This window comes from Raphanus sativus, chromosome 8 (assembly GCF_000801105.2).
Source record: "Raphanus sativus cultivar WK10039 chromosome 8, ASM80110v3, whole genome shotgun sequence".
Taxonomy (NCBI): Eukaryota; Viridiplantae; Streptophyta; class Magnoliopsida; order Brassicales; family Brassicaceae; genus Raphanus; species Raphanus sativus.
In genome coordinates, this window is record NC_079518.1 from 6,864,874 (window position 1) to 6,891,944 (window position 27,071).

The 27,071-nt window shown below is 33.9% G+C and overlaps 4 protein-coding genes across 4 annotated transcripts; 2 read left to right on the forward strand and 2 right to left on the reverse strand.

Annotated features, from left to right (window-relative positions):
- The first annotated feature begins 2,639 nt into the window (after positions 1-2,639).
- Positions 2,640-4,794, forward strand: LOC108819020 (UDP-rhamnose/UDP-galactose transporter 4). The gene is made up of 6 exons (XM_018592004.2): positions 2,640-2,851; positions 3,110-3,252; positions 3,351-3,535; positions 3,618-3,818; positions 3,944-4,105; positions 4,192-4,794. Exons 2-6 carry the CDS (start codon positions 3,120-3,122, stop codon positions 4,519-4,521), a joined length of 1,011 nt encoding a protein of 336 aa, XP_018447506.1. The 5' UTR covers positions 2,640-2,851; positions 3,110-3,119; the 3' UTR covers positions 4,522-4,794.
- Positions 4,795-11,254: 6,460 nt separating this feature from the next.
- On the forward strand, positions 11,255-15,247 carry LOC108822274 (protein BRASSINOSTEROID INSENSITIVE 1). The gene is made up of 2 exons (XM_018595311.2): positions 11,255-12,220; positions 12,298-15,247. Exons 1-2 carry the CDS (start codon positions 11,421-11,423, stop codon positions 15,038-15,040), a joined length of 3,543 nt encoding a protein of 1,180 aa, XP_018450813.1. The 5' UTR covers positions 11,255-11,420; the 3' UTR covers positions 15,041-15,247.
- Positions 15,248-15,865: 618 nt separating this feature from the next.
- On the reverse strand, positions 15,866-15,970 carry LOC108819823 (peptide POLARIS). The gene is given in 1 exon segment (XM_018592852.2): positions 15,866-15,970. A coding segment is annotated over 1 exon segment (105 nt).
- Positions 15,971-23,985: 8,015 nt separating this feature from the next.
- LOC108819208 (probable WRKY transcription factor 13) lies at positions 23,986-26,754 on the reverse strand. The gene is given in 4 exon segments (XM_018592204.2): positions 23,986-24,462; positions 25,428-25,760; positions 26,244-26,634; positions 26,637-26,754. Coding segments are annotated over 4 exon segments (1,011 nt in total). The 5' UTR covers positions 26,740-26,754; the 3' UTR covers positions 23,986-24,278.
- Positions 26,755-27,071: the final 317 nt, after the last annotated feature.

Below are 27,071 nucleotides of genomic sequence, written 5' to 3' on the forward strand. Positions count from 1 at the left end.
CACTTTGACGTACTAACAAGGAAAATAAGAAGGACGATATACATATGCATTTACCTATGAGTTTCTTTCGCCATAATGTAAGCTTTTATTTAAAACCATGGCATGTATGTGATCTCTCTCTCCCTCTGGAATTGATTTATGTCAAGTATCAATCCCACGTCATTTTCAAAACCATATTCGTAGAATTATAGTTAATTTGATTTTATGCGATTTATTCTATAGGAATAAAATACACTTGGTTGCAATTCAATTCAAGATTTCAATGATCAGTCCATAGAGTTTATTTTGTCTGCCAATCATAGTAACTGACAAAAATTTGTGTTCCAGGACAAATCAATATATTTCATTAGTTTCATAATTCATGATACGGATATCAACTTTTTTTTGTTATTGGACTTTAATATGATGATGTACTAGCATATGTAACAAAAAAAGAATCAGGTTTGATATAAACACCTATGCAAAAACAACAGTCCGGTTTGACATAAACACATTTCATACGGTCCCTGTAAGATTAAATGTAGCTTTTGTATCATGAATTTATGATAGTAACGCCTGATATCTAACTGAAACTTACCATGGAAAGAAAACAAGCTCACATGAAAAACATCGAATAGCGACAATGAGACTGAGATACTTAAATGAGCTACAAAACACACAAAATTTTTATTAAAAATTGAAAATATAATTATATAGAAAGTAGAAACTCACAAGAAAGTTTAGTGTTTTTGGATGGGAAAATTCCTTAAAAATACACAGACTGAATTTCTTTTGCTGAAAAAATACACGAACTTTTCTGGCTTCCTAAAAAATACACAAACTAATTTTGATTGTCCATAAAATACACGAACTTTTGAATTTTGAAGGTTTCACACCTCGATTTTAACGGTGTAAACAGTGACTAACAGAATAGTAAGACGCCGTTAGACGCCGTTAACTCTGATTAAAAAGTTCATGTATTTTATGGACAACCAAAATTAGTTCGTGTATTTTTCGGGAAGCGTAAAAAGTTCATGTATTTTTTCAGCAAAGGAAATTTAGTATGTGTATTTTTAAGGAATTTTCAAATGGAGTTTGGATATTTCATATACTATTCAGAGGCTAAATATCTGGACCCAATACATATCCAAAATTTTATATTTGTAAACTTTCGGTTTGGTTTTGGACCAGATATTTTCGATCTGAAAAATCCAGATCCGGAAAAAAACGGCACAAACCCGTTTGATTTTGGACCGAATATTTCCAGGTCAGTTCTGATTCAAGTTTTTGAATCCGGCTAGACATTTTAGCCGGATTCAAAAACTTGAATCGGAACTGACCCAAAAATATTCTGTCCAAAATCAAACCAAAAGTTTACAAATATTTGTTGAGTCCAATTTAGTCGAAATCTATCATATATTCTAAAAATTCACAAACAACTCTAAATTTTACATCGAAAGTTTCATATTAATTAAAAATGTTTCTGTTACAAAAACAAAACTAAAAAATATTGCAAAAATAATAACAAAATTGTTAGCAGAAAGATCTTGTCGGATTGAATCTATTCGTGTCGATTTTATTAGGCCCAGGTCTATTCGGATCAGTTCTTTTTGGTTTCAATTCTTTCAAGTAGAAGAGTTTTGGATCCAACAAATATTTGTAAACTTTCGGTTTGGTTTTGGACCGAATATTTTCGGGTCAGTTCCAATCCAAGTTTTTGAATCCGGCTAAAATGTCAAGATTAGGTCTAGATATTTTAGCCGGATTCAAAAACTTGGATCGAAACTGATCCGAAAATATTCGGTCCAAAACCAAACCGAAAGTTTACAAATATAAATTTTGGATCTGTATTGGGTCCAGATCTTTAGCATCTGAATAGGATATGAAATATCTAAACTCCATTTGAAAATTCTTTAAAAATACACATACTAAATTTCCTTTGCTGAAAAAATACACGAACTTTTTAGGCTTCCCAAAAAATACACGAACTAATTTTGGTTGTCCATAAAATACATGAACTTTTTATTCAAAGTTAACGGCGTCTTACTATTCTGTTAGTCATTGTTTACACCGTTAAAATCGAGGTGTGAAATCTTCAAAATTCAAAAGTTCGTGTATTTTATGGACAATCAAAATTAGTTTGTGTATTTTTTGGGAAGCCAAAAAAGTTCGTGTATTTTTTCAGCAAAAGAAATTCAGTTTGTGTATTTTTAAGGAATTTTCCCTTTTTGGATCTTTAACCAGACGGAACCTCTGTCTTTTAATTTTTGGGGTTCCCACACTACATAGATTGTCCTTTTGTCGAATAAAAAATTGGTCATGCCTTTTTAGTTCCACACTTCTCGTTTCCATCTTTCCTCTACTCTACCACCTTTCCACTTTTATATTCTTTCTCCAATTTTTTTTGGAGCAAACTAGTGCTTATAAGATGGAAAATAACTTTTTTAAACATATAGATATTTTGCTATAGCATGAATTAAAATTAACAACAAAAATACACCTCTTATATTTGTTTGTTAAATTTAATTATCTAAACAAATATCTAATATTTGAACAAATGCAGATAGCTTAAAGAAGAAAGCGAGGGAAATAAATAAAAAATATTTAAAAGTAGAAAAGATTCTACTGTCCTCTCTCTTAAATGGCAGGAAGGAGGAGACTCTCATGTGAAGTCCTCCATAACTGAAAATAAATAAATAAAAAAAAAACGGAAGAGAGAAAAATAATAAAACCACTCGGAAGTTCCACAATCTCTCTCCCTCTCTCTCAAATTCATGTTCATTTAGCCTCTGACGTAATCGTCTTCCGCCGTCTCCGTGCTGCCGCCGTAGCGATCGTCGTCTTCGAAGGCTCCTTTTTTCTCCGTTACCTGGTAAATAATCACGTTCTCTCTCTCTCGTGAAAGATTCACACATATCTGACTCGTTTCCAATTCAGATTTCGCTAGATTGTCTGAGGGGTCGTATGAGTATTACTAGATCTGGCTTGAATTTTATAATTAGAGATTCATCTTGGAGTTTTGAGATCCTCCGATGATTGATCGATGACGTTATTTTTCAATTGAGATTGCTCGTAATCGATGATCATAAGATCTACTTTGATTATACTCTCGATTTTGAAAAATCTGCAGAGATCTGAAGATGAGCGGAACAACTAAGAAGACGGATCAAAAGGCGGCTTTAGACATTGCATCATGGCTCTTCAATGTCGTTACCTCCGTTGGAATCATCCTCGTTAACAAAGCCTTGATGGCTACTTACGGCTTTAGTTTCGGTCCGTTTCTCTTTTATCAAATACTTTTACTACTGGTCAACGTTGTTGACTTGGTTTAACTGTTATTAAGATCTGCGTCTGATTCTTCTTACACACAGCTACGACGTTAACCGGTTTGCATTTCGGAACAACCACACTGTTGACAACTTTCTTGACTTGGCTTGGTTATATCCAACCTTCTCAGCTCCCCTGGCCCGATCTTCTCAAGTTTGTTCTGTTCGCTAACTTCTCTATCGTTGGGATGAACGTCAGCCTCATGTGGAACTCTGTTGGCTTCTACCAGGTCATCCCTCTTTCTCTTTTAATTATCTCCATGCGTTTTTAGTGTAAAAATTCTTACACGACTGTGGTGTTGCCATTTGCAGATTGCGAAGCTGAGTATGATCCCAGTTTCTTGTCTTCTAGAAGTTGTTCTCGACAACGTCAGGTATTCAAGAGATACGAAGCTTAGCATTTTGTTAGTTCTTGCTGGTGTTGCCGTCTGTACTGTCACCGATGTTAGTGTCAACCTCAACGGCTTCCTCGCTGCTGCTATCGCTGTCTGGAGCACCGCCCTTCAGCAATACGTATGCTTTATAATCTTGATCCAAACATTCCTCGTTTATTAATCTGATTTAGCTTGTAAGAAAAAAACAGAAACAGAGTGAGATCTGATTTCTAACAACTGTTTATTACTTTTTTTTTTTTGCAGTATGTACACTATCTACAACGGAAATATTCTCTTGGTTCTTTCAATTTGCTGGCGCATACAGCTCCAGTACAAGCTGCATCCTTGTTGTTGGTTGGACCATTCCTAGACTACTGGTTGACTAACCAGAGAGTTGATGCATTCAACTTTTCATTCATGTCTCTGGTAAACAGTTTTTCCTTTGTTTCTTTACAAGACACTGATAAATTGAACCAACTAGGCTCTAATTCATTTTTATTTTTTGGTGGCAGTTCTTCTTGATACTCTCGTGCAGTATCGCGGTCGGAACCAATCTCAGTCAATTCATCTGTATCGGAAGATTCACGGCGGTGTCTTTCCAAGTACTTGGTCACATGAAGACAATCCTGGTTTTGGTTCTGGGGTTCACTTTCTTCGGCAAGGAAGGCTTGAACATGCAAGTTGTACTTGGAATGCTCATCGCCATCCTTGGTATGATCTGGTACGGTAATGCTTCTTCTAAACCGGGCGGTAAAGAGCGTCGTAGCCTCTCTATCCCCATAACCAAGGCACAAAAACTCAACGGGTTATCTGAAACAGACGAGTCTGATGGAAAGGTCTAAAAGAAAGAAGTGATCTCGTTGACATAGAAAACAAGAACAAGCATCTCAGATGCAAACAAACACAGGTAGAAAAATATCATATGGAATATTTACAAAACAAAAGGGATTTTTAATTATTTAATTTTCAGACCATATTTTTCTTTTCTTACAGAGCATTTTGTTTTTGGTTAATCCTTTTTTGGCCTTTGAATTTTGTTTTTTTTTTTGCCTAATTCTCTTTCACATGAAATATCATCCGTACTACTGATAATAAAAGAATCTAAATTTTATTTTTATGTATTTAGTCCACATCCCCAATCTCTACTTTTCTTTAACGTGAATTTATTTATTGGTCCAGTGAGTGTTCATTCTAAAAGATCTACTTTTTTTGCAAAAGTACTTAAAGAAATACTTGCATTCAAAATGAACGAAATTTTATATAGTGGTTCCTTGAATGTTATTAACCATTTAATACAAAATTCTTCTTTTAGGTTCAAAAAAAAATACAAAATTCTTCGAATGTAATTTTCTATATATGCCTTGTCAAGGAAAAGGAAGAAGATAAATTTTCTTTTTCAAGCACATGGACTTGCTCCATTATCCTCGGTTACTCAAAAAAATAATAAGTACGTATTTTGAAACTTTTAAGACAAAGACGTGAGATAGAGGGAACGGTGTTTACACGTGTAAATCTCAGGCTCTAACTGGTGACCATTAAATTAGGAATAGGAATGAGTAGGAAAGGAATGAATAGGAATAAAATCAATGGAATTAAAAGAAATATTTATTACTTTTGTTCCATATCAATTTTGATAAGGAATACTTTTGTTCTATGGTCCCTTAAAATTTAAGGAATGACAAGGAATTAGACAGAACAAAAATTTCCTATAAATGGTGTAATTTTTAAGGAATGAGTGGGAATGAATCATTCCCCTTAGTTCCCTATGTCACCAGTTAGAGCCTCAGATTAACAGGTCGTTGCGTGGGGAAAGTCCGCTTACGAGTGCGTGTACTGTTTAAACGGATCTCTCCTCCACGTGCGCCTGTTATTTGACGTTTGATTATTTAAAGGACAAAATGTGTGACACCTCATTTTTTCCTGGAAAACAATTCCCGTTATTGGATGGAAGGAAGCCCACACGAATTATCATGTTTCATAAATTATACTACTAGATAAAAGAACCTGAGTTGGTCTCTACAGAAACAAAAGCTAAGTGGATTTTAAAAATATAAAATAAATTGATATCGTCGGATATAGGCAATTAGATGAGTTGTAACACCCTTGTTTGCAATTGCATAAATCAAATTTAGAATATCATCAGTCTGTATTTTAAGATTTTAAATAATACTTCGATAGATGTTGAAAATTCAACAGTTATTAAAAAATCGAATAATGTTTGATAGGAAAAATAAAAACTTTTAGGACACAAAAAATAATTATTTTTATATACATGCACACATAAAACAAAAGTCAACTTGTATTGAACTAATACGAAGGGGTTGGCACCAATAGTATATCTGGATTTTTTTAAGTATCCTTCATCTGTTTTGTCCAAATAATCAACAATCCAATTCACTTTCATCTATAGCTATCTCGCTAATCTCTTATATTAAAAAAAGCTTTAGATTTTTTGACCGTATATCCGATTGATCCGTAAAAAACGAAAAAATTAAAATAATAATATTTTGTTTGAAATTTTTTTTCGTTATTTTAAACTATAATAAATCATTTAATATGTTTAGTAGATAAAAATACTATCAAATTATATACAATATAATCTTTATATAACTTATATGTTTTTTTGGTCAAATATAACTTATATGTTTAATTTTTTATATATATATATATATATATATATATATATATATATATATATGTATATAAAGAATTAAATCAGATATTTATTTCTAAAATATTAATATTTGTGATTTACTTTGTTTTTTACGAATATATATATGAGTATTTGATTTGCTTAATAGAATTACAAGTATCTAAATTTTTTTGTTCGAATCTACAAGGATAACAAATCGAATTAAAATTTGCTAATATTTGGTCCACTCCTAAATAATATGTATCATATATGTTAGGTTAGAGCTAAAATATATGGAGGTGAACTTGAACTATTTTAATAGTATTTGAACGTATTATTCGATAACCTGAAGCACATTTGATTTTGTATGGTTTGGGATCTTAATATAATTTTCATACAAAAGTCTAATCTGGCCTAACAATTATGCGCATTCGATGTTTTTTTTTTGATATCTCTGGTGTCTGGGCAGCCACTTTCCCAAATATCCCCCGAAGGGGTCCAGCGCCCCAGCAGTAAGGATGTTAAATCGCTGTGGCCGGGTTTCGAAGCTGGGTGGCGGGCACCTCAGCCGAGGTTCCATTACCACCAGGCTACAAAGCCCGGTTAAAACTGTTTAGGGTTAACTTTTTATAGTGACTAGCCCCACCGCTTGCACGGCCCCAAATCCAGGAAATCCCTCCCCTCCGGCTTGGACCTACGGATTAATGTATATTCCGCTTGCCCTACTCGTATGGGGAAACCCCTCCGGCTTGGACCTACGGTTGGTATACACCGCTTGCCCCTACTCGTATGAAGAAGGATTTATTTGGAGAGGCATAGTACCACCCTGCTGTCCCCGAGAATCGAACTGGCGACCTCGAGTAGGCATGTGTGAGAAGATTCGCTGGGACCACTAGGCCACCAACGCTTCTCAAATTATTGAGGTGATATCGAACACGTATCCGAACCTTGAACCCAAACAGCAAAATATCCGAACAGATATTTGATTTTGATTTAAGAGAGATTGGATATCTAAATCCGATTCGATAATATCTGAATTTGAATGCATTCGATGTTTTTGCTGGAAACAGCTTGAACGCTATTTTATTTTATTTGAAAGGACGCTCCATTGTGCATTTATATATTATCATGTCACATAGTTTTATTTGAATATGAAACTTGAAACATCCATTTCTGGTTATAAGTTATAAGAATAAGAATGATAAAATTTTTATATTATTCTGGTGCTAGTTTGTAAATGTTTTCTACCCATGCTTTTTATATGGTTTTGTACTTGAGCCAGTTATCTAGATTAAGATTGGCGGTCAAAAATGTTAATTTAATTCTTTACTATACCACGATAGACAATTAATAACAGGTCATTTGTTTAAGCAGAAAAATAAGACTATTTGTAAATGTGCATGACGGCGATTCTTAATACAATGATTGATCAATAATAATATAATTTGGTCCAAATACAACTGCATACGGCGTATTGAGAGATTGCACTTTTAAGGGAAGAAAGAACGTTATTATTGTTGAGTACCATCATTACGCATATCATCAAGGTGTGCATATTATGTAAAGATTTTTGTTGGTTTTTTGTTATTATATCGCCTACCAAAAATAGGCTCACGCATTTTTCGTGGACAATTTATTTTATTCTGATTGTTGCAATATGCTAGTAGCCAACATGCAGTTTAAAGTTAAGTTTCGGTTATTGTTTTCTTTTGCTTGATATTTTTTTATAAAGTTTTGGTAATTGTTTGTAACATAAAGTTTTCATAAAAGGTTTTGAAGGGGAATTCCAATTTTTTTTCGGGTGGGGGGTGGGAATTCCAAATTTAACCAAGGATATTTATGATTAGTGTCAATAAATAGTTAAAATTTAAAATCTAGAGATGAAAAACATTTGAAAACAATAAGATGCGTTTGCCAGTAAGTAGCTGTGTAGTTCTACCAAAAAAAAATAGCCGTGTAGTAACAAAAAGGCATTTGTCGGTACAGAAAAAAATAAAAAATAAAAAAACGAAGAAAGACTTTTGCTGATGTTCCAAATAGCTCCTGAAGCGCATAAGAAATGATGCTGGTGTTCTAAATCAGATCATATAGTATAATTAAGTCAGCAACTGCGTCACTAGATTTACTGCTAGATACATACAACGGTTTGCTACATTAGATTTACCCCGAGGAACTGAAGAATGAAAGAGAAAATCAGCATTTATTTACTGTTGAGATGACATCAATGGTTGAGATTGGTTTCAGACCGTCGGGGACCATCTCGTACAGTGTACTACACTGCACTGCAAACATTATACGAACGTCTATGTTAGTCACACTTTAGTTAGACCCACTATCCACCAATCACACTCGGCTCCGTGAGCGCCTGTAACACACGTCGTTGTAGTAGCTCGGTGCTTAGAGACATCGCCTGTGTCTTACGCACGAAGAGAGAGAGTGGGTGTTTCGCCACACGAACGCTTAATTGGTGTGGGGAGGACAGCTTTGTCGTCCCTTCTGAAAGTTAAGAATCTATTATCTCTTGGCTTTCGCTTAACTTTTATGACATTATAGAATATACAACGTTCTATTATCAAAAATATACGAAATAATTAAATACATTAATTCAGTAACACACACGTTTCGTTTTAGTTTGTATAGAAAGGTTACTTTACCAACGTAGTACTTTTCATTTTAGTTTGTATAGAAAGGTTACTTGTACCAACGTAGTACTAGATCAGTCCACGGATGTTAAAATGGGTTCGAAGCATGTAGCCTTCAACGGGTTTATAAACGGGTTGATCAGTTACCCATTTATTATCATGTAGAAATAAACAGGTTTATACGGATTTGCCTATTTAATCTTGTTTCATTGTGGATACCCGTAAATAAATGGATATCTGTTTAAACCTATTTATGAATTCTTTAAAAAATAAAATTATAAATTTATATCTAAAACGAATTTAAAAATATTTTAAAAGATTTTATAATTTAAGTATTTTGAAACAAAATAGTTATATTATATTTAGTTTGTCTTTTTTTATTTTTTGAAAAAAGTTTATGTTGTAATTGTGTTTAAAATCTACTATAATTTGGTGAGTTTTTTAGTTTTATCCAAGTCATGCGATCGAAAGTTAAAAGACTTTGATAGAGTATAGATGAGTTTGATACTTGCAAGTTGAAAGCTTCAGTAATATTTGATATGTTCTTCTAATTTTGCTTTTAGTTTCATATATGTAATAACAACAAATCTGTATTTGAGAAAAATTAAACTGTATTTTTTAAAAAAAATAAATGGGTTCACAGGGCTAAACGGGCATCTCTATGTTAATCAGGTTTATGGTTAAACGAGTTTAGAATTAAACGAACATACTGTTAACGAGTTTTGACGAGTTTTAAAGTACAGAGTCTAAACGAGTCCGGATAGTCCGTATTAACATCTCTAGATCACTATAGTATCCATAGACGCTTGTATATATCATACATAGGAGAATCGTTACTTTACTTGTTAGCAGATTAGGAAAATGGTATCATTCTAAAAATTTAGCAAAAGTATAGAAGATGATATACCGAGATATTATTTAACCTGGAAAGAATATTGTCAGATTTGTTATAATGCGTCAAAGGAAAACTATAATAGAAAATGTAAAGTTTTGTCTAATCCGTCTACGTAAGTACCGGAGAACACGAATTAGGCCTAAAGTTAAAAGAAAGAGAGATTAATTTAGTGAAAATTAGTTAACAAAGCTAATAATAGTATTAGCGAGAAATATAATTAATTAACAAAAAGTAGTAATGATAATAATATCCTCCGTAGGTATAGCAAAAATAATAATCCATACTAAAAAGAGATGGAATCTGCCAATGATAACATTCGTGTCCTAATCGTCGCTCACACGTACGCTCGTTTTTTTCTCTCTCTCTTTTGTAAAAAGGTAGAGAGACAACCTCTCCTCCACTTTTTCCAGAGACAAGTGCGATTGAACAAGATACGAGTGTTAATATGAAATGTTTATGGTTGGTGTGAAAGTCATGTAAAACCATTAATGTAATTACATTAGCATTGAAGTAATTTTCAACTTTTTTTCTTGCCATGACATTCGATGCCTCAAATCTTGTTATATATGAGATATGATGATTAGTGAGTATCAATAAAAAATAACTTGGATTCTAAGTTCCATTTTTAGTTTTTACTGAAATCTTCAACCATTAGTTCATAAATGTGGAGTTAGTTAGTTGCTGGTAACTTATGATGGAACAAAAAAATGTTTAAACAAGCACCAAAGCAAAAATTACGCTAGACTTGTAAAACCTTTTAGGAAACAGCTAGGTGACTGAGGTAGAATATACTAATTGAATAAAGTCTTTAAGATGAGATTTAAAAGGGTTATATATATTAGCTTGTGAAATACTTGATCCCATCCCCAAATCTCACGTTAATTAAACACCTTTCAGGTACTTACAAGTACCTCATTTCTTTAACTTAACTAAAAAAAGCTTTGAGTCTGAGGATTTGTGACAGGCCCGTCCATGCTACAAGGCTGGTGAAGCATTAGGTTTAGGAGGAGGTTTAGGCCACATAAATTATAAACAAAAATATAGGCCACATTTTCTATAATAATATGTAGCTTAAATGGTTCAAGGCAAAGGAGTTTGAGGTTTCTGCACTTTCTGTTCAAAGATCCCGACCAATTTTACACATATTTTCATTTACAATTTTAACTATATGGGCCAAATTAATTTGACATGGTTTAAGCCTCAGAAAAGTTTGGGATTATCTTATTAAGTTACTCGTGATCCTCTCGCATTGATTATTCCTTTGAACACATTCAATAATTAAAAGTAGCATTATTTGTTTGCATCTGTTATCAAAATTAAAATTAACCATTTGAATAATAACAATAGTCAGAAGAAGAGGTGACATGCCATGTGATCGAACAGCTGTGACCACCACTCTTTCCTCCTTGGTTGATAAATAATTAAAATACCTTCGTTCCTCTTCCTTCTCCTGTCTTTTGTCTTCTCTCTCCTAGAGCTTTCAACACTTGCTCTCTAATGGTGGAACCAAAACCCTAGATCCCTCTTTTCATTATATTCTACATCCACACTTCTCTCTCAAAATCGTGAGAAATGAAAACTTTCCCAAGCTTCTTTCTTTTCCTCCTATTCTTATCCTTTACCTCTCCTTCCCTTCAAGCTTTCAACAGAGAAACCCATCAGCTTATAAGCTTCAAAAACGTTATCCCCGACAAGAACCTACTCCCAGGCTGGTCTCCCGACAAGAACCCCTGTACCTTCGACGGCGTCACTTGCAAAGACAACAAGGTTTCTTCAATTGATCTCAGTTCCAAACCACTCAGCGTCGGATTCAGTGCCGTGGCTTCCTCTCTCCTCTCCCTCACCGGATTAGAGTCCCTGTCTCTCTCGAACTCCCACATCAACGGCTCCATCACCTCTGGTTTCAAGTGCTCTGCTTCTCTCACCAGCTTGGATCTATCCACAAACTCCATCTCCGGTCCTGTAACAACCTTGTCGAGCCTCGGCTCTTGCGTCGGACTGAAGTCTCTGAACGTCTCTTCCAACTCACTAGATTTCCCCGGGAAAGTTTCTGGCGGGCTGAAGCTTAGCAGCAGCAGCTTGGAAGTTCTTGATCTCTCCGCGAACTTGCTCTCCGGTGCTAACGTCGTCGGCTGGATTCTCTCCGGTGGCTGTGGAGAGTTAAAGCACTTGGCTATAAGCGGAAACAAGATCAGTGGTGACGTGGACGTCTCTCGTTGCCCCAATCTCGAGTTTCTCGATGTCTCCTCCAACAATTTCTCCACTGGGCTTCCGTATCTCGGTGACTGCTCCGCTCTTCAACATCTCGACATCTCAGGGAACAAACTATCCGGCGACTTCTCCAATGCTATCTCCTCCTGCACCAACCTAAGGTTTTTTTTTTCTTAAAATAAAAATTAAATTTATTAAAACTCAAAAACATTTTTTTAAACCTTTTAATTATACTCAGGTCTTTGAACATCTCGAGCAACTTATTCGCCGGCCCCATCTCTTCTTCGTTACCGCTCAAAAGCCTCGAGTACCTCTCTCTAGCCGACAACAAATTCGCCGGCGAGATCCCTGAGCTTCTCTCCGGCGCGTGCGGTACACTCGCCGGACTCGATCTCTCCGGAAACGACTTCCTTGGGACAATCCCTCCTTTCCTCGCCTCGTGCTCTCTCCTGGAGTCGCTTGCTCTCTCCGCCAACAACTTCTCCGGCGAGCTCCCGATGGACACGCTACTGAAGATGACAGGGCTCAGGACGCTCGATCTGTCTTTCAACAGATTCTCCGGCGAGCTGCCGGAGTCTCTTGCCAACCTCTCCGCTTCTCTCCTCACGCTTGATCTCAGCTCCAACGACTTCTCCGGTCAGATCCTCCCGAGTCTCTGTCGTAGTGAGAACAACTCGCTCCGGGAGCTTTACCTTCAGAACAACGGCTTCACCGGGAAGATCCCGCCGACGCTGAGCAACTGCTCCGAGCTGGTCTCTCTCCACCTGAGCTTCAACTACCTCTCCGGGACCATCCCTTCGAGCCTCGGCACTCTCTCGAAGCTCCGGGACTTGAAGCTGTGGATGAACATGCTCGAAGGCGAGATCCCCTACGTCGTCAGCACCTCCCTAGAGACTCTCATCCTCGACTTCAACGGTTTAACCGGAGAGATCCCTCCCGGTTTAAGCAACTGCACGAATCTCAACTGGATATCTCTCTCCAACAACCGGTTAACCGGTCAGATCCCGAGATGGATCAGCCGGTTGGAGAATCTCGCCATCCTCAAGCTCAGCAACAACTCGTTCTCCGGCAACATCCCCGCCGAGCTCGGGGACTGCCGGAGCCTCATCTGGCTCGATCTCAACACTAATTACTTCAACGGCACGATTCCTCCCGAGATGTTCAAACAGTCGGGTAAAATCGCAGCGAATTTCATCGCGGGAAAGAGGTACGCTTATATTAAAAACGACGGGATGAATAAACAGTGTCACGGAGCTGGTAACTTGCTAGAGTTTCAAGGGATCAGACCGGAGCAGCTTAACCGGGTTTCGACTAGGAACCCGTGTAATTTCACGAGGGTGTATGGAGGTCACACTCAGCCTACGTTTGATAATAACGGCTCCATGATGTTTCTTGACATGTCTTATAATATGCTATCGGGGTACATACCGAAGGAGATTGGTTCGATGCCGTATCTGTTTATTCTCAACTTAGGTCATAACTTCATCTCCGGGTCTATTCCCGACGAGGTTGGTGATCTTAGAGGGTTGAATATTCTAGATCTTTCGAGCAATAAGCTCGACGGGAGGATCCCTCAGGCTATGTCGGCTCTCACCATGCTTACGGAGATTGATCTGTCGAATAATCTGTTGACCGGTCAGATTCCCGCGATGGGACAGTTCGAGACTTTTCCGCCGGGGAAGTTCGCGAACAACTCCGGTCTCTGCGGTTATCCTCTTCCGCGGTGCGGTGCTGAGAACGCGGACGCGCTTGCTCGCCGCCATTCTAGCGGGAGGAAACAGCCGTCTCTCGCGGGGAGCGTGGCGATGGGTTTGTTGTTCTCTTTTGTGTGTATATGTGGGCTGGTTCTTTTCGGTAGAGAGATGAGGAGGAGGCGGAGGATGAGAGAAGAGGCGGTGTATGAAGACGGTGGCGGCGGTGGTGGTGGTGATAGAACCGGTAATAACACGGACTGGAGGCTGACCGGTGCGAAAGAAGCGTTGAGTATTAATCTCGCGGCGTTCGAGAAGCCGTTGCGGAAACTCACTTTTGCGGATCTTCTCAAGGCGACGAACGGTTTCCATGAGGAGAGTATGATTGGTTCCGGTGGGTTCGGAGATGTTTACAAAGCGGTTTTGAAAGATGGAACAGCGGTTGCTATCAAGAAACTGATACAGATTAGTGGTCAAGGCGATAGGGAGTTCATGGCGGAGATGGAAACGATTGGGAAGATCAAACACCGTAACCTTGTTCCTCTCCTCGGCTACTGCAAAGTCGGGGAAGAGCGGCTTCTTGTGTACGAGTTCATGAAGTACGGGAGCTTAGAAGATGTGTTGCACGACCCGAAGAAGAAAGCTGGCCTGAAACTAAACTGGTTCACTCGACAGAAAATCGCGATCGGAGCGGCTAGAGGGCTCGCGTTTCTTCACCATAACTGCATCCCACATATCATCCACAGAGACATGAAGTCGAGCAACGTGTTGCTGGACGAGAACTTGGAAGCTAGGGTATCGGATTTCGGCATGGCGCGGCTGATGAGCGCGATGGACACGCATTTGAGTGTCAGTACATTAGCCGGTACACCAGGGTATGTACCTCCCGAGTATTACCAAAGTTTCAGGTGTTCAACAAAAGGAGACGTTTATAGTTACGGTGTGGTCTTGCTCGAGCTGCTTACGGGTAGACGGCCGACCGATTCGCCGGATTTTGGAGATGATAACCTGGTTGGATGGGTGAGACAGCATGCTAAACTGCGGATCAGCGACGTGTTCGATCCTGAACTTATGAAGGAAGATCCAGCAAGAGAGATTGAACTTTTACAATATTTGAAAATCGCGGTTGCGTGTTTGGATGATAGGGCTTGGAGGAGACCCACCATGTTACAAGTCATGGCGATGTTTAAGGAGATACAAACGGGGTTGGGGATAGATTCGCAGTCGACCATTGGATCGATCGAGATGGTTGATATGAGTATTAAAGAAGTTCCTGAAGGAAAGTTTTGAGAGTTTAGACGCAGAGCCAAAGCAGATTCTTTTGAACATCAATCATCCAACGGTCGGTCCAATTTTCCTTCGGTCTATTTTTTTTTGTATTCTTCTACTGTATTCTAAATGTATGTATTTATGTTATTTCTATACGGAAGAGAAAAGAGAAATGACTATGATAAGACTATGTTGTATGTAAATATAAAATTTTAACTTTTTTGAGTTTTTAGTTCTTTGAAAAGTTCTATATTTTGCTGGCGAAATATTTTCTTCTTCGAGTTTCTGTAGTAAAACTAATTTAATAAACGGAATGAAACATGAAAAAGGCCATATTTTTGTCAGTTTTTTTTTGTTTTTTTTGGTCAGCTACATGAAATGAAAATGCCATACAAATTTGTTTATTAAACTTCGACCGGTCATGTTCACGTAAATGCACGTGACTTAGTACTTAATCCGAGGAATCCACTTTGCATGGGAACGGGAACGTAATAATAGATGAGCTTCAGATTTGTTCTTTTCCGTTGGGCGTAATATTTTCACGACAAACGTTTTTCATTTTTTCTCTTTCTTTTCTGAATACTATTAATATAGGTGAACTTATCGGTTTGGACCATATTTATTATAGCCATCTACCTTATTCAGTGCAACTTTTTTTATGGAATTAAATTTCCTTTACAAACTGAATATACTTAAAAAAAATACTTTTCGCATACCTTACACTAAATTTATAAAATGCATGTTATAACTTATTACTAATTGTGATTTCACAGAATTGTTATTCATGATGGGAGGATACGTATTTTATTAGATGTATAAATACATTGAAAGTGATAGGGCAAGCAATCAAATTTTACTCAAAATTTTGAAACTCATGCTAATAAATAAAAGATTGATATAACATGGAGAAATGGACCTTCACCTGAAAGTAAAACAAAGTCTAGGTTCCATGTCTCTGTTCTGTGGACACTGCACCAACATTGACAAAACAAAACTTACACAGGGAACGTGAGCTCCGCTCCTTTCTATCTATCTCTTCAGCTACGTGGACTGACTTCACGCACCTCGCTCGTAGGAGTTCGTGTTGCTTTGCTTTTACTTAGTACTTTCTTTTTCTTTTCTCACTACTACCCAAACTAAAAACAAATAATGAGTTTTGGCTTTTAATGAAACTTAAAGAAAGGTTTATTCGGGTAATATGCAGCTTTTTACGCATCATATTAATATGCAGCGTTGTATAGTACATGAAATCCACATCACATTGAAATCTATTTTGCATAATTTTGGATTTTTTTTCTTTTGAGAAAGGGCATAATAATGGATTGTTTACCTTGAAGAATATCGAAATCACTTAATATCAATCAAGATTCGCATGAATGCGTGTTTCGTAGAAACTGCAGAATCCTCTAAGCATCAAACAGATCGAAACTTTTTTTTTGTAACTGGACAGACCGAAACCTCTATATTTTATAATTTGTGTCTTTCTCGGAAGCTAGCTGGACAAGTATATCAATCAATATACACTGCAAGCCGTCTTAAAATTTAGTAACTTAATACAAGCTGCAAATAAATTATACATGCTTCTAATATGAATGAGTTAACTCATATATTCCGATTACAAAAATATTTGGAAAACAACGGGTACGTGCACATACACGTCATATATAACACATATTACATATATGTATTACCAACCTAGAGGATTCGTTTTAGCAAAAAAAAAAAAAAAAACCTAGAGGATTCGTGTAAACACACTGACGTACGCGCGTGTATATATTGAGTAAACGCACTCGCTTAAACTAGTGAAAATTAATTGTGAAGCGGGAGAGAAACGAGTAGCTATCAAGCGTGAACACGCGCGACGGTGGTGGGTACGGAGCACGTGGGCCACCATGCATGCAAGCTGTTCTTGTCGGAAACTTCTCATAACAACGTCTCCCTCCGCCGTGGGCCGCCGTCCCTTTCCTGTCTCCACCGAATGGACCTTCTCTCTCACTCCCACGTATGTTTCTTTCTCATCCATACAATTTTCTTAACTAGCTTATCATCTTCCTAAATCCTAATAGATATTCTTAAATCATAATACATTTTTTCATATGCCAAAGATTTTTTTCTATTATTATGGCAACTTGTCAATAACACTGTTAGTTACGCGGAATTATTGGGGGTACGTACGTGAGTTTCATTGTTCTTTGTCTGATATCAAGAAATCAAGACACATAATTAATTTCAGGAATAAGCAAAGCATAATGCACGCATCCACTACACAACAAAATTATGTCTAATACTAATACCAGGTTGGCAGGTTAAGTAACCTTGCAAATAATAAAATATACAGAAAATAGAAGTTGAAAGTAAACCTTGAGAAAATAAAAAGTAGGAAACGTAATTGATTTGCAAACCCGTGGAACAATAATATTGTTTCCTAAATATCATATAGTTGGTATAATGAACGATTCCATATGATCGTGCAATTGAAATAATCTAACCGTTCTATCATCTTACGACCGTAAATTTTCTATTGCCTAAATCAAATATTCACGTTTAAATTCCTGTGTCTGGTGTTAACTACATATATGTACACACACATGATACTATATGTATGGGTCCAGTGCATGAGAGACAGTCCATGCATTTAAAATTTTCTGCAACCATATTAGTGGAGGATTGCGATGTGTACCGCGTACGTACTAACAAACGGTATATATTACATATGGGATTGAGAAATCTGAAGTTGAATTAATCTAATCGTACTTTTGTCCATTCTCTAGACTTCAATCTCACGTACAAATCTCCCGCACGTGCGAATGCTCGCGTCCTTAAATAACTACTTTGCAAATTTTGAGGTTTCGACAACATACATAAAGCTACAAAAATAAGTACGATAACTAAGGAAAATGTTTACAAACCCATTCCCACGAGTGTGAGCTCTCTGCCATATTATATGGCTAAGACTTCTGAAAACAACTATTACAGCTTAATAAAGAGATAATTAATTGTAATTTTAAATGAAATAAAGAAAATTTAATTTTTAAAAATGGTGGATTCATCTCCCCTTGGAATCTTCCTTCTTTTCACGAAGAAGAGACAAAGAAACAAAAAGCGACTGCTCAGATTTCGTCACGATTGTTTAGTGAATCTTCAAATATTATATCATATCCTTGCAGCTTCAACCAGCTTTCTCGTTTTTAATTCCCAATCTCCTTTTTGAACAATTTATTTTGTTTCACACAAATAGTTACTTATACTATTCAATATTTAATGTTAGAGAGTCAGTATCACGGTTACGCTAGAATTGCTTAAAGAGAGTGTCATTGAGTTAGTAGTGATAAATAAATTACGAGAAATAATTTGTAGAAAAACTGAGATGATGTAACACAATAAATAAGCTATTAATATGTCAAGTTTCCCTTTGAGATCTTTCAAATCCGTGAGAATGGGAGATTGTTAATCTTGATCTTGCCATTGATAAGACTATATATGTCGATCTCACTTTTGGATATTGCCGTATGTTCTAGATTCCTACGTGGTGTTTCTCTCCTTCCAGGAGAATTTATGTGACGGTGTGTCCCCGTCAAACTCCAAAGTTGACGGTGTATGTTCGGCAGATGCTTACACAAGCGAAAGAGCTAATGGTTTATCCTTCCATCAAATCACATTTGTTGGGATATATTCTTACCTACTTCCTGTCATCGTTGTTTCGTCAACCTATGACGGTTTGATTAATTTCCAATCAGATAAATTGAAACCACCATGGCCACCACAGTTGGGATTGGTATCCACTTATGTAACTCCTATTGAATCCTTATCCCTGTTACCAATACTCGCTAGAAAACCACATATGGACCTTGGATTGATTCCACATAGGTGTACAAAACTGATGGCGTCTTCTCGGAGTCAAATCCTTAGTGAATGTTCCATGAAACGTTTAAGGAGTACGAGTGGGACGTCTTTAGAATTGTGCTAGCAAATCCTTTTGATGGACCGAGTTTTGATTTTATTGTCAATGGACGGAAATCCACCATGATCAAATTTTTTGGTTAGTGTGTACGAGACTTCTTTTGCTCGAAGCATATCGTCTACTCTCAGCAATATACTTTATTGATGCTGCAATTGGAACATCAAGTAAACAAGTTTGGGTTATACGAAGTATCCAAGTCAAGAGACAAACAAATTTCATAACCAAGTGTCAGAAAGATTTCAATAACGAATATGTAGGAGGAGAAGAAAATTTGACAATATTGTGGTTGTAGAGAAGATTCTTTCAGTGGAGAACATCATCATATCCGCAATAACGATAAGGAATCAGAAATTGGTCATTAGCTTATGTGTTTTTCGACATAAGTACCAAAGAAGATATGTGACATGGATAACAAAACATGTTATTACATATGCAGGAGTGTGTGGGCCGTATTGCTCCGTAATAGGTGGATCACATCCAATAATTTTACAATCGACAAAAAATGTTTGATAATCATAGGTAATTATCAAAATCAAAATCACTTAAAACCGATGATGGGATGTGTTATTACTTTTTCAGTTTTAAGTACTTAAGAATGTATACGTTGAAGTGTACTTTCATTGTAAAGACCGTATCTAAATACTATTATTTGATAAGTAAATTTACTTATATTTTCATGATCTTAAGATAAATTATTACTTTAACTAATATTATATATATATATATATATATATATATATATATATATATCATGATATTTAAAGTAATTAAAAAGATATTTACCTATTTCTACTGATATATATACTATTATTTTTTAAAATATTTATTTAAAACATACAAATTGTCATGATTTTTTAAGATTAGTAACCTATTCTACCAATATATATCATATTCTAATGTGTATATATATATATATTATTTTTATTTAATATATACATCAGCATATTCTACCAATATATTATACTATTATTTTAATATATATACTAATCATGATATTTAGGATATTTAATAAATAAATATATATTAACAGTTGATATTAATGATATCACAAGGGCGATTTTAATGACTAATATTATAATCAATTTCTCAGATTTTTATTAGAAATATTGATCTAAATATATAGATATACATTATTAAAACTAAGATTAAAGATAAAGCATCACTAATAATATGTCGTAAAATATAAATTATACACTTATGTTATATATTTTATTATATTTAATTTTAAACAATCATAATTCTAACCTAAATTAAATTAATTTTTATTTGTATGACAGACATTAAAATCACAAATGAAATTTATGAAAATAATTAATAAATTTATCTGTAAAATCAAATATGTTATCAAAATAATAAATTTAAAATAATAATATTGTATAAACTACAAAATTAAAATTACCTATTAGTATTAAAAATATATGTAAACATGAAAAATAAGATTAAAACATTAAAATACACTAAAATTTTGATAAATAATAAACGCAATATAAATCTAATCTAAGAGAATACAGAGACAATGTTTTATAATTTTTTTTTGTTCTTGTCTTACTGTTTTTAAATCTAAATTATAGAGAATATATAATATTTATTGATTATTATTATTTTGTTAATGTTTTATGGGTTTGTGATTATTTATAATCATTTCAGTGCATCAAGATTTCTTTTCACTCCACAATACATTAATTTGATTATTATTATTAGAGAAAGTATTTTGATTCAAAATCTGTATCTCATCAGTAAGCCTATGAAGCAAAAGGAAATAATTTAATATATTGATTAGCAATATGAATATTAAAGTTTCATAGTTTATAATATTAATTTAAAATTTGTACCAAATTTAATAATATAATTTTTTATAAAAATAAATATTCTAATTAAGTTTTTTATCTATGTGTATATTATTATTCTGCACAAAGTACATGTTAAAAAAGGTTATTAATTTATTAAATTTTGTTAAATATTGTAATTAGTATAAAAATTATAGACCTTGAATAAAGGCGACGTGCGGTCCACGAGGAAATCACGTGGAAGTCTCCCTTGGACTCGGCGGAGCAAACGGGTCACATCTTTTCATGTCCTCGTCAGTTATCATTTTATCGTTCCTTTTCTTTTGGATATAATAAGGTTTCGTAATATAAGTTGATCAAAGTGTTACTATTTAAAAGAAATATTTGATTTGGAAATCAAAAGCTCACGTAGGACGCTTTTCCATTTGCCAACTTTGTTGTTTGTCACGTGGTCATTATGCTCGTGGACTTAGAAATGTCTACTGGGTCATCGAGATAATTTGTCTTTGATGTGCAAATATAAGCTCTTCAAGAAGCCCATGAAATTATCACTTCTCGTCTACTAAAGACAAGCATTAGGATGAACATTATGATTTTATTATCCAATAAGTAATTTACTAAGAAAACATTTAGAATATCATTTAAAAGATATAAGGGCCAAGATATAAATGCTTTCTAAATACTTACCAATGCTTTCATATGAAAATTTAGAAGAACATTTGTATTAGAATATATTAAAAATTAAAATAATTTAATTATAATTAATTTATTTTGTTTAATAATACCAAATATTATATTAGGATCCAAAAATAAATACTTTAATTTTAAAAATAAATTTATTTTCTTAAAAATAAAATTCGTTTCTAAAAAACAAAAACTAATTTAAGAAAATAATAAAATTTTAAATTTTTATCAAAAATGTGTGTTTATAAATATTTTTTTGTTCACAAAATAAAATAGATAATTATTTAATTTTCTAAAAAGTAAGTTTTCATTTTTTAAATTATATTTTTATCTTTGAAAAAATATTTAAAAATAGATTTTATTTTTCTCTAAAAGAAACTTTTATTTTTAACAAATAAGTTTCTATTAAAAAACTTCAAATTTTTTTTTTACTTCTTAAAATAAATTAATATACTTTTAATTTTTAGAAAGGATAATATTTTACATTCAAAATATGAATTAAATATATAATTGAATATGATTTATTACTGTGAATAAAAGTATAAAAATCCATATACATTATAAATATAAATATATCTCGCTTATTTAGAAATAAAGAAATTATATATTATACATTAATTTTATAATAGTTTTATATATGAATCATCTACTACTTTATTAAATAGATTTATGAGAGCTTTGACAAAAAAAAAGTTTTATGAGAGAATACTGATTCTGAAGCATAACTTCAATAACATACTGCATTTTCTTTGTTATCAGTTGTAATCAAGGTCTAAAGTTTTCTATATTAACATTTGTGTTTTTGATAAAATGACTAGAAAACGCAAAACAGCATTTAAAAAAAAACGGTTGGAGTATAAGAAACCCATTAGTGTATAAACGTAGGCTCAGCACGCATCTTGCTGGGCTCATTACGACACATCTGCATTAAGTTCGAGTCGTTTATAATTTAAATAGCTTGAATAGCATATATATGCCCAGCAATGACTAAGGCCCAGTAAAAGATAGTCATTTACAATTTAAATAGCATATTTATATGCCCAGCAATGACTAAGGCCCAGTAAAGATACCCTTATGTACATATAATTAGGGGTGTCAAAATGAGCTAGCTCGCTCAGCTCAACTCAGCTCATAGTAAGCTCAGCTCTTTCATGAGTTAGCTCAGATCAGCTCATTTATTATATGAGCTTCAATATGTAAACTCGTACTCGGATCATCTAGATCATGAGTTAAATGAGCTAACTCGTGATCTAACACAAAATAATTATAACTATATTAAATTAAACATCGATAAAATTACTTCTATAGTATTATTCAAAATTTAATAAAACTATTAATCATAAATAACTTACCGTGAGTTCTGAGTTATGATAAGCAAAATGAGAGGAGACATATGTCAAATTTGAGATCAATGAAATTTGTGAGAGAGATGATATGGTTAACGTGGGTTTATATAGAAGATTTTGATAATTTCTAAACAGGATAGTCTCTTTTTTCTTTCTTCGGAAAAAGTATAGATAACTTTTAAAAGTTTTACTCCTATATTACTTATGTATATTTTACATTTTAGTTTTAAAGATAAATATGATAAATATAAAAATTATCTTTTTCCATAAAAAATGAACGAGCTCATGAATCAGCTCATGTTCATTAACGATCGTTCATATAACTCGTGATCTTATTTACGCTCGATCATTAAACTCATTAATTAAATGAACCTAAAATATATTGATCATACTCATGAAAAAATGAGCTGAGCTGAGCTAACTCATGAGTTGTAACTCATTTTGACACCCCTACATATAATTTCATAACGTCAATATACATTGATATCTGGTCAAAACCATGTTTTAAAACCTTATGCACTTGTTAAATGATGGTAAACGAATCTTTAGCAATTACCAACGTCTATAGCCTACATTTAACGTGGATACCTAACTGAGCCTAGACGAATAACTTTTTTTGTTAACTACGAAAATAACTATTTTACATAAACAATTATCTTAATAATGTATATAAAATTAGCATATATTTTAGTTTGAGAAAACTGAAAATAAAATATATTTTAAATATAAAATTTATGAATAAAATAAAGTTTAGGTATATATATGATTTAAGTTATAAAGTTAAATACATGTTTTAAAAATATAAAGGTATATATATATATATATTTATAATGCTTAAAATCCACTTAATTTCTTATGAACATATAATGTTCGGTTAAATGTTGTTATTATGTGTTTAAATTATTGAAATTCTGCATAAATCATTCTTCTTCTAGACGTTCTCTTGCATCGCGTTAGAGACAAAATCATTTTTTTGTTAACGAGTAAAATTTTATCATTTGAAAAGCATTATCAAATTCATTTTTCATGTTATATCATTTTTAACATATAGTACATATATTTTTTATGCAATAACTTATTTTCAAAAATTCTAATTATTAACTATGATTATGTAATCATTTTATTAATTCAAACATCATAGTATAATTGTAATATTAAAATACATAAAATTTAATTTTGTCAAAAATATACAAAGTTTGAAACTTCCAATAATTTCAGAAAAATAGCAAGTTGTATCCGCCCTCCGGACACATTCACATATATATCAGATTGAAAAGGGTACATTAATCATCATACAAGAGACAAACCTAAACCACCACACGAACATTATACATATAAAACATCATCCTACCTTTTCCAAACGAGAACAAATATGTAGTTATTATTGTGTTTTCTTTCATGAAGGTATTGATTAATATAGCGATGATTAAATCGAGGCAGTGAGGCACGATGGAACAATTTTTGATTAAGAAAATACAACATCACCAGAAGAAGTTGGAGAGAGGAGAGTGGTGAGAGGAGGAGAGAGAGTCATCGTCGAGATGATTACAAGGAGAGTGAAGATGTCTTCCTTCGTAAGTCGTGATTACCATTCTTGGATCATCTGCTAATCTTTCCACTCTTTTCTTCACTCTACACTTGTCTTGTGTGCATCTGTAATAGCTCCTGACATTTTAAAATAAAATAAAATTAACCTAATTTAATCAAAATTTACTGAAAAATGCATGACAACATTATAAATCTGAGAAGTTACAAAAAAAACATTATAAGTCTGAGTACTATCTATTAATCCGCCAAAGAGAAGATAGTTTTCTTTTTATTTTCAAGAAAATAATTTCATGTCAGGAATTGAATCAAGATTAATGTATCAATCATATACATATATAATATATGGAAAATGAACCTTTTTTAATGGAGGAAAATCTTATGTATGGAAAACCGAATATCTAGTGATATAAAAAAAATGGCAAATGGAACTCTAATACCGAGTTCATGATAAAACTTTACAAAACAGATAAAGTATAATTTTGAAGAACTATACCAATTACCCAAACGAATCATTGCTGGTAAATGTCAAATGCCAACTTGAGAGAGAGGAATCTAAAGGAAACCCCATATGTCTCTCACATTATATACTCAAATGCTTTCACATGAAATCATTTACTTTTTTTTTTGTTTTGTTTGGTAAACGGTTATTTTCGTTTCTTACTTTTAACTATTAATCCCACTGAGCCAGTAGTCTTCTTACAACATATCCGGTAAATAATACAGAGAAACACCAACAAGATTCTGCTAAAAATTTTCAATTCATTAGCAAAATCCTAAGGCCATCTTTAGTCTTTAAGTGGCTCATAATCAAACACTTAAGAGGCTATACATATTCTCATCATATTAGTTAACTTTTAAAGTTGAAAAATCTACTGATTCAAGCCTGTAAAGTTTATATAATAAGTCATCGTTTAACACCCCCTCCCCCCCTCCCCCCCCCCAATCAAATAACGAAAGGCAAATATATAACAGATGTATGAATAATAAACAAATACTGAAATATAGTGAAAACTTGGAAACCAGTTTCAAATCATTATAAGAAAACTAGTATGTAATTCACTTCATATAAGAGAAACAAAAACCTGGGATGTTGAGTGTTCTTGACAACTTTCTGGCCATATTTTCTCCATCTATATCCATCATCTAAGACATCAACATCGCTTAGTGTCTTGAAGCAAAATCGAGGCTCCCTCACCTTTCTTCTTGTCTTAGGCTTCTTCATCTTCAGAGTGGACACCATTCCCAACGGTGATGTGTTAATTTTTTGATGACGAGTCTCATGATGTTGATGATGATCATCATCATTAATGCCATCACCATCACCAACATCATCATTAATATTACGATCAACATCAATCTCACTTCCATGGTTGTTTTTCTTGTTGTATTCGTATCCTGCTTGACTACTCCATGCCCTAAATTACATTAACAGAACGCATTAGACATAAGCAAATGTGTCATGTGTGCATGGAACCTCAGACGAATTAAAAATTCTGTAAAGAATACAAAAGTTATGTTAACAGGATTTAAAATGTTTTCTGAAATTGTAATTTAAATTTGGGCTTTATTCGAATGATAAAGTTTGGACACTTAAAATGAGGAATGTATAGTAGGCGTGTGCAAAAATATATATAAGATAACTTTGAATTGTTAGGCTCTTGATAACTTGTAGCCAATTCCTCCTAACTATTTTAGTATACGATAATTTATTAAGTAATAAATCCATGGTAAAGGGAATCAATATCTTTATTTTGTGAGATATTTCAGATACAAAGCGGTTAGAGAACCTATAGATTGGCCCTTATATTTTATTTGTTTTATATAATTAGAGTAGAAGAAATTATATAAAACCATAGAGACTTCAAAATTATTTTATTATTTTCGTAAAGAAAGCTTACCATGGATTTAAAGACAGTCTTTGGGATGATTTACCACCGGTAAGACGATCCTGATCAAGGTTAGCAATATCACCATGATCATGCCTTTGTTTTAATGAGGCTAAAGAGGAGATCGAGATTAGAGTTTCTGGTAAATTCGCCATGGGATTGATGGGATGTTGAGGATGAGTTACAAAGGAAGGGGAGTTGTTCTGAATGAATGAGTTGAAGGAGTGATGACCTAGAAATGGAGACACAAGAGAAGAAGGAGAAGATGACGAAGATAATGTGTGACTAGGTAAAGAGAAAAAGAAACCTAGATTGTTAGTATCATTAGGGTTTATGATGTTTTGTGGCTCATCGAACAAACTTACTCCTTGGTTTATCGTACCCATCTCTCTCTTTCTTTCACGCAAAAGGTTGGAGGAGTTGAGATTGTGTATGTAAGAGAGAGGAGAGGGATTTTTGGTTTTGGTAGATATTTGGTTAGATTTTCGGTTGTGACAAGCCAATCCATCCATGTGTGTGTTTCGATAAATATATAATACATCCATGTGTGTGTTTCGAAAACTATATAAATGTTGAAAAAAGAAAGTTGCAGGTGGGTCCAATTGGTTTGGCTTTGTTTATGATTTACATCTTTTAATTATCCTTACTAGACGGTCGGGCGGATATTTATTTTCTTTTTTAATTTTTGTGTTTATTCTAAATGATGTATTTTGTAATAGTTACTTGTGATACAATGAGTTGTTTTTGAATTTGTAAAAACAATCAAATGTGTGTAAAATATTTTTTATTATGTAAAGAAAGGTTAAAATGAATAATGATAGATTATATACGAAATATATA